The 6,000-nt window shown below is 40.8% G+C and overlaps 1 protein-coding gene across 8 annotated transcripts in view; it reads left to right on the top strand.

The window, feature by feature from the left end:
* Window positions 1-6,000, top strand: part of LOC147123352 (kinesin-like protein KIF2A) — a 178,518-nt gene that overhangs the window by 75,956 nt on the left and 96,562 nt on the right. For 5 of the 8 annotated variants that reach the window (XR_015074287.1, XR_015074291.1, XM_085971391.1 and 2 more), the window contains exon 5: window positions 1,747-1,866. Coding sequence is in view for 5 of the 8 variants with exons in the window: in XM_085971391.1 (XP_085827517.1) it covers window positions 1,747-1,866 (120 nt within the window). In the remaining 3 variants the exon portion in view is untranslated. Of the gene's footprint in view, window positions 1-308; window positions 441-1,746; window positions 1,867-6,000 lie in introns of all 8 variants that reach the window. The other 3 variants (XR_015074288.1, XM_085971413.1, XM_085971421.1) reach the window with 2 other exon arrangements.

Raw genomic sequence — 6,000 nt, 5'->3', positions numbered from 1 at the left:
ATATGTATTCCATTATGTCTTGTGTTTAAACTGTGGCAGTTTTATGAATTTTTTTTTACTGCTTTTCATTTGAGTCTAATGCCAATGAACGCTCGCAGCCCATTATGCCACCAAATATGGCAAATTGTATTTAATTTTAGAATTTGTGAAAGGCATGCTACCTGCATAAAATAAATAAAAATTCATATCCCAGCAATTTGAGTGTAGTGTCATTAACATAGTGAACATTTATTCCATAGTTCTTTACAGAGGGAATGAAACATGCCAAGCAATAGAAATGTAGTCAAAGGGATGGCTTTTGAAAATAGGAAGGCTTTTCAAGGTGGAATGTGAAATAGCAAGACCAGAGAGGTTATGGGGAAGAGTTGGGCCAAGGCCACTGAACACCCTGCCACTGAGTGGGGATGACCAGAAGGCACTGGCTGCAGGAGGTTGCAGCAGTGGGAGTGATTTGCAACTGAGGGTAAGTGGTTAGAAATAAGTGGCCTTGGTAATGGTTAGGATATGGGCTTTGAAGCTCAGCTCAGGTCGAACAAAGTCCTGAATGAGCAATTCGAGTGAGGATAGCATTTGAGGTATTGAGTTTTTATGGTGGGAGCCGAAAGTGATGACTTGGGTCTTGTTACTGTTAAGTTTGTGAAACTTCTGGCTCATCCATGACATGTCAGACCAGCAATCTGACAGTGCAAATGGTCGTGAAGTCAAGGGTGGTGGTGGAGAGTTAGGGCTAGGTTTTGTCACCATGAGCCTATGGATAATGCTGAGGGACCAACATCTAGACGGGGAATCAAGAATGGAGGCTTGGGATAGTTGACACATGACCGTGTAAGGACAGGAGGTGTTGCTATGTTGTAACTCATAAGAATTGAATCATAGAGGTGGCTATGCATGAAGATGTGCAATCGATTGTCAAACTTGTTGAAATTAAATATGAAGGAGGTTCCTTGGGAAGGAAGCACTGAGGGTATAGATAATGATGAATGTCAACTTTCTTTTATTCTACTTTGTGAAAGCATTTGTAAGTGTTATACACTTCAAGTACTTTATTCAATCTGAAATTACTGATTAAACACCAATTTTTCTGATTATGAACATGCTATTGTTTTGAACTGAAAAGCACTTGCAGCTTACTCACCATTTTCTAATATCCAAATTTACATTTTTTTTAAATCTTGAAATTCAGAAGGTGTAAATTTTATGATGTTGTAAAATATCCCCTTCCATTACATGGCCCAAAGCCATGAGACTTGGATAAAGACAACACCAGTGAAATTTGCAATAGAAAACCTCAATCAAATTGAAAGAAAACAAGCTATATATTTTTAATAGTTTGTGAGTATGTTCGAGTCTGTATAATACCTGAAATGGTAACTGTCCTGACTTTGTTGTTTATGACTGATTAAATTCCTGTCTTGTATTTCACCTGTGTAGCAAACTGAAAAGCATTGTCCTATTATCCAGTATATTCAACGCAACCCCCTCACCAGTTACATATGTGCGTTATGCAGATTTTCTTTTCGTCAAAAAAATGGTGGCAGTAAATTGAGATGCGTTTGCACAAATTTGTATTTTGATTCTGATTGTCTTATTATAGAAGAGATCTTATTCAAAGTAATTCAAACTTACTATAGGTTGTTTCAAATTGAGTTGGAAAGTTTTGCAGTTATGTTGTACTAAGTATGTGGCTTATTTATTACAATGAGAGATTTTCCCTAACTGTAGTTAATTATGTTTTCTTTCTCCCAGTTGCATCAACACGATCAAGACCGAGTCAGCTTCCAGAGCATTCTTCAGCTACTCATCAGAATGGTAGTGCTTCAGATATCTCTCCAGCCCAGTCTGGAAAAAAAGATTTTGCACCACCATGTAAGTGTAATGTTGGCCCGGATTTTGCGATGGTAATGATAGCGAAACTGTCAGCATTCGCCGTCATTACTCCTCTGAAGTGACAGCGGCTTCTGGAGTCCGTGCATGCGCAGATAAGCGTGGAAATCCAGAAGTTGCTGTCAGTCATTCCCTGCTCCTCCACAGGTTGCGCTGTGGAACTTCCTGGAGCCGGCAATTAATTCAAATCATCCCCTATTCTGCTGGAATATCGCTGTTAACCTCTCTCTTTCCCCCTTCCCCCTGAAAAAGTTGCCTTGTTGAAAGGGGTGTAACTGGATTTTTAACAGTGTATTGACTGCTGAACAACCGTTCTGGCCCTAAAAAACTAATTTTATACTTGTGGCATGTCAAATTTTTCCATTACTATGATAAAAATTACACGGTTTTTAAAATATTTTTAAAAAATGTTTGATATTACAGCTTCTATCTTAATCCTATGTGTATGTCCCAATCTTTATTTCGCTCTGTAAAATTTATAGAAAGTATATTATAATCTGTGCATTTTGCTTCCTGGTTTGCTGTGAGAATTCTTCCAAGTGGTTGGCGGCTTAGCCTGCTTGATGACATCACTGCCACTGAACACTTGATTTGGCACCAGATTCAAACTAACATTTGTGGGCAGCTTTCTTCGAGGTCAGCGGTGAGTGCAGTCGCTTCGCTGCTGACCACAAATTCTGGGCCATAATTGAGTGTGTGTGTGTGTCTTAAGTAAAATGCACTAGTTGATGTCCTGTGGCATTGCACTCTGGGAGTCGAGACCAAGTGAAGGTGAAGCAGGTTATAGGGTGGAGGATAATTGGACTATGCTGCATGGCTGTAATTCAGTACCCATGCACACTTCTTATTTTTATATATTTTCCATGATAAATTCTTGTGTCCACATTTATAATTAAAAATGCCTATGTAAACTCATTATTCTGTACAATCTGGCCACTGGGTTCCAACAATTCTCAAATGCTTTCTGAATTTTTTATCTGCCATTTTTTCCTCAGTAAATGAAATTTCTAAAGGGTTTAACTAAAATTTATAAAAATAAATACCACAATAACATATGAATTGTCTTGTAGGGCTGGAGGAGCTTAGAGATGGGGAGGGATGGGGCCATGGAGGGATTTGAAAACAAGGATGAGAAAAGTAAATTGCAGTTAAATTTTGACGCCAACTAATTATTATCTCATTTGTGTTTTGACAGAAAAGGTCAATGTTAATGGCCTACACATGAGACCGATTCTAATTCGTAACACCTATGAAACGCAGGCAGGCATTGTCTTTTCTCATTCTAACTTGACTTCACAAAAAACAAGTTGAACTTTGAAAACAGATAAAGCCTCTGAAGGGCAATGAGTAGGAAGGGATGGGGAGGAGGGAAACAAGTTGAGGGTGAGAAGGCCTCTGACCACCCCCTTTTGAGTGGAGCAGATGTGGGTGGGGGGAGGGGAATTGATGGAAGTGAGTGATAGCGGACCAAGCGAAAGGGCAAGCTACAGGTGTTGAGCGGGTAGCTCAAAGGTAGTGATGGGATTGAGGTGGTGGAAGGAAGAGGTAGTGGAAAGGTGAAGGGATATAAGACTAATCGGAATGAACAGGTGAAAGAAGTATGGGAAGGGAGCTACTGAAGGCCACATTTTCCCCACAGCCTTCAAATGTAAAGTTAATTCTTCAGTCAGTGGCTCCTTTCCATACCGCACCATGCAACTGAAAGCAAAACCAAAGACAGACAGACAGAAAGAGAACAGAAGATGATGGAGAGTAGCAAAAAGAGTTAAGGGAAGAAAAGCAGAAGGGGAGAGAAACAACAACATGACTGGTAAGACAGTAATCATATCCTGACTTGCCATATGCAATGCCGCAGGAGATCAACTGTAAAAATGGGAGGTAAAAGATTCTACTTTAATATGCATTCTATATCGACTGTCTTTACGGCACTTTTTCATTATAATTTACTTGCAATACCTGTTATGCTTGTAGGTGGCACTGGAGATAATTATACATTAACTTAAGTAACTTCGAAACTGTTAAATCGGGACAGAGTTCATTAAAAACCTGTCAACCTGCATGCAGTTGTGGGCTTAGAATCATAGAATGGTTACAGCACAGAAGGAGGGCATTCGGCCCGTCGAGCCCGTGCCGGCTCTCTGCAAGAACACTTCAGCTAGCCCCACTTCCCCGTAGCCCTGCAAATGTTTTTGAAAGTCACAATTGAATTTGCCTCCTCCACCCTTTCAGGCAGTGAATTCCAGATCCTAACCATTTGCTGTGTAAAAAAGTTTTTCCTCATGTCGCCTTTGGTTCTTCTGCCAATCATCTTAAATCTGTGTCCTCTGGTTCTCTATGCTTCCGCCAATGTGAACAGTTTCTCTCTATCTACTCTGTCCAGAACCCTCATGGTTTTGAACACTTCTATCAAATCTCCTCTCAGCCTTCTCTGCTCTAAGGAGAACAACCCCAGCTTCTCCAGCCTTTTTAACTGCTTTCTCGACCGACCTTGCCACTTTCAATGATTTGTGCACATATACCCCCAGGTGTCTCTGTTCATGCACCCACTTTAGAATTGTACCCTTTAGTTTCTATTGCCTCTCCTCGTTCTTCCTACCAAAATGTATCACTTCGCACTTTTCTGCGTTAAATTTCATCTGCCACGTGTCTGCTCATTCCAGCAGCCTTTTTATGTCCTCTTGAAGGCTATCACTATCCTCCTCCCTGTTCACTATACTTCGAAGTTTGGTGCCATCTGCAAATTTTGAAATAGCGTCCTGTACACCCCAGTCTAAGTCATTAATATATATCAAGAAAAGCAGTGGTCCTAGTACCGACCCCTGGGGAACACCACTGTATACCTTCCTCCAGTCCGAAAAACAACTGTTCACCAATACTCTCCGTTTCCTGTCACTTAGCCAATTTCGTATCCATGCTGCCACTGTCCCTTTTATTCCATGGGCTTCAACTTTGCTGGAAAGCCTATTATGTGGCACTTTATCAAACGCCTTTTCGAAGTCCATGTACACCACATCAATCACATTGCCCTCATCAACCCTCTCTGTTACCTCATCAAAAAACTTAACAAATCCATGCTGGCTTTCCTTAATTAATCCATTGACTGTTAATTTTGTCCTGGATTAGCATAACTAAAAGCTTCCCCCACTACCGAGGTTAAACTGACTGGCCTGTAGTTGCTGGGTTTATCCTTGCACCCTTTTTTAAACAAGGGTGTAACATTTGCAATTCTCCAGTCCTCTGGCACCACCCCCCTGTATCCAAGGACAATTGGAAGATTATGGCCAGTACCTCTGCAATTTCCACCTTTACTTCCCTCAGCATCCTAGAATGTATCCCATCTGGTCCTGGTGACTTATCTACCGACCAGCCTTTCTAGTACCTCCTCCTTATCAATTTAGCCAGCCTTTCTAGTACCTCCTTGGGTCAGAGCAATCATAATATAGAATTCTTCATTTAAGATGGAGAGTGAAATAGTTGACTCAGAGACTAGGGTCCTGAATTTAAATAAAGGGGACTACGATGGTATGAGGTGCAAGTTGGGTAGGATTGATTGGGGAATGGTACTCAAAGGGTTGACAGTGGATAGGCAATGGCAAACATTCAAAGATCGCATGGATGAATTTGTTCATCCCAATTTGGCATAAAAATAAAACAAAAAAGGTGACTCAACCATGGCTAACAAGGGAAATTAGGGATAGCCTAAGATCCAAGGAGAGGACATATAAATTGGCCAGAGGATTGGGAGCAGTTTAGGATTCAACAAAGGAGGACAAAGGGATTAATTAAGAGGGGGAAAATAGAGTATGAGAGTAAGCCTGCTGGGAACATAAAAACTGACTGTAAAAGCTTTTATAGATATGTGAAAAGAAAAAGATTGGTGAAGTCAAGCGTAGGTCCCTTGCAGTCAGAATCGGGGGAATTTATAATGGGGAACAAAGAAATGGCAGACCAATTAAATACATACTTTGGTTCTGTCTTCACAAAGGAGGACACAAATAACCTCCCAAAGATGTCGGGGAACATAGGGTCTAATGACAGGGAGGAATTGAATGAAATCAGTATTTGTAGGGAAATGGTGTTGGGGAAATTGATGGGATTGAGGGCCGATAAATCCCC

Source organism: Somniosus microcephalus, chromosome 2 (assembly GCF_052327205.1).
Source record: "Somniosus microcephalus isolate GS21.2 chromosome 2, FLI_Smic_1.0, whole genome shotgun sequence".
Lineage (NCBI taxonomy): Eukaryota > Metazoa > Chordata > Chondrichthyes > Squaliformes > Somniosidae > Somniosus > Somniosus microcephalus.
Note: the sequence above shows the minus strand (reverse complement) of the source record. Positions and strands in the feature narration are given on the sequence as shown.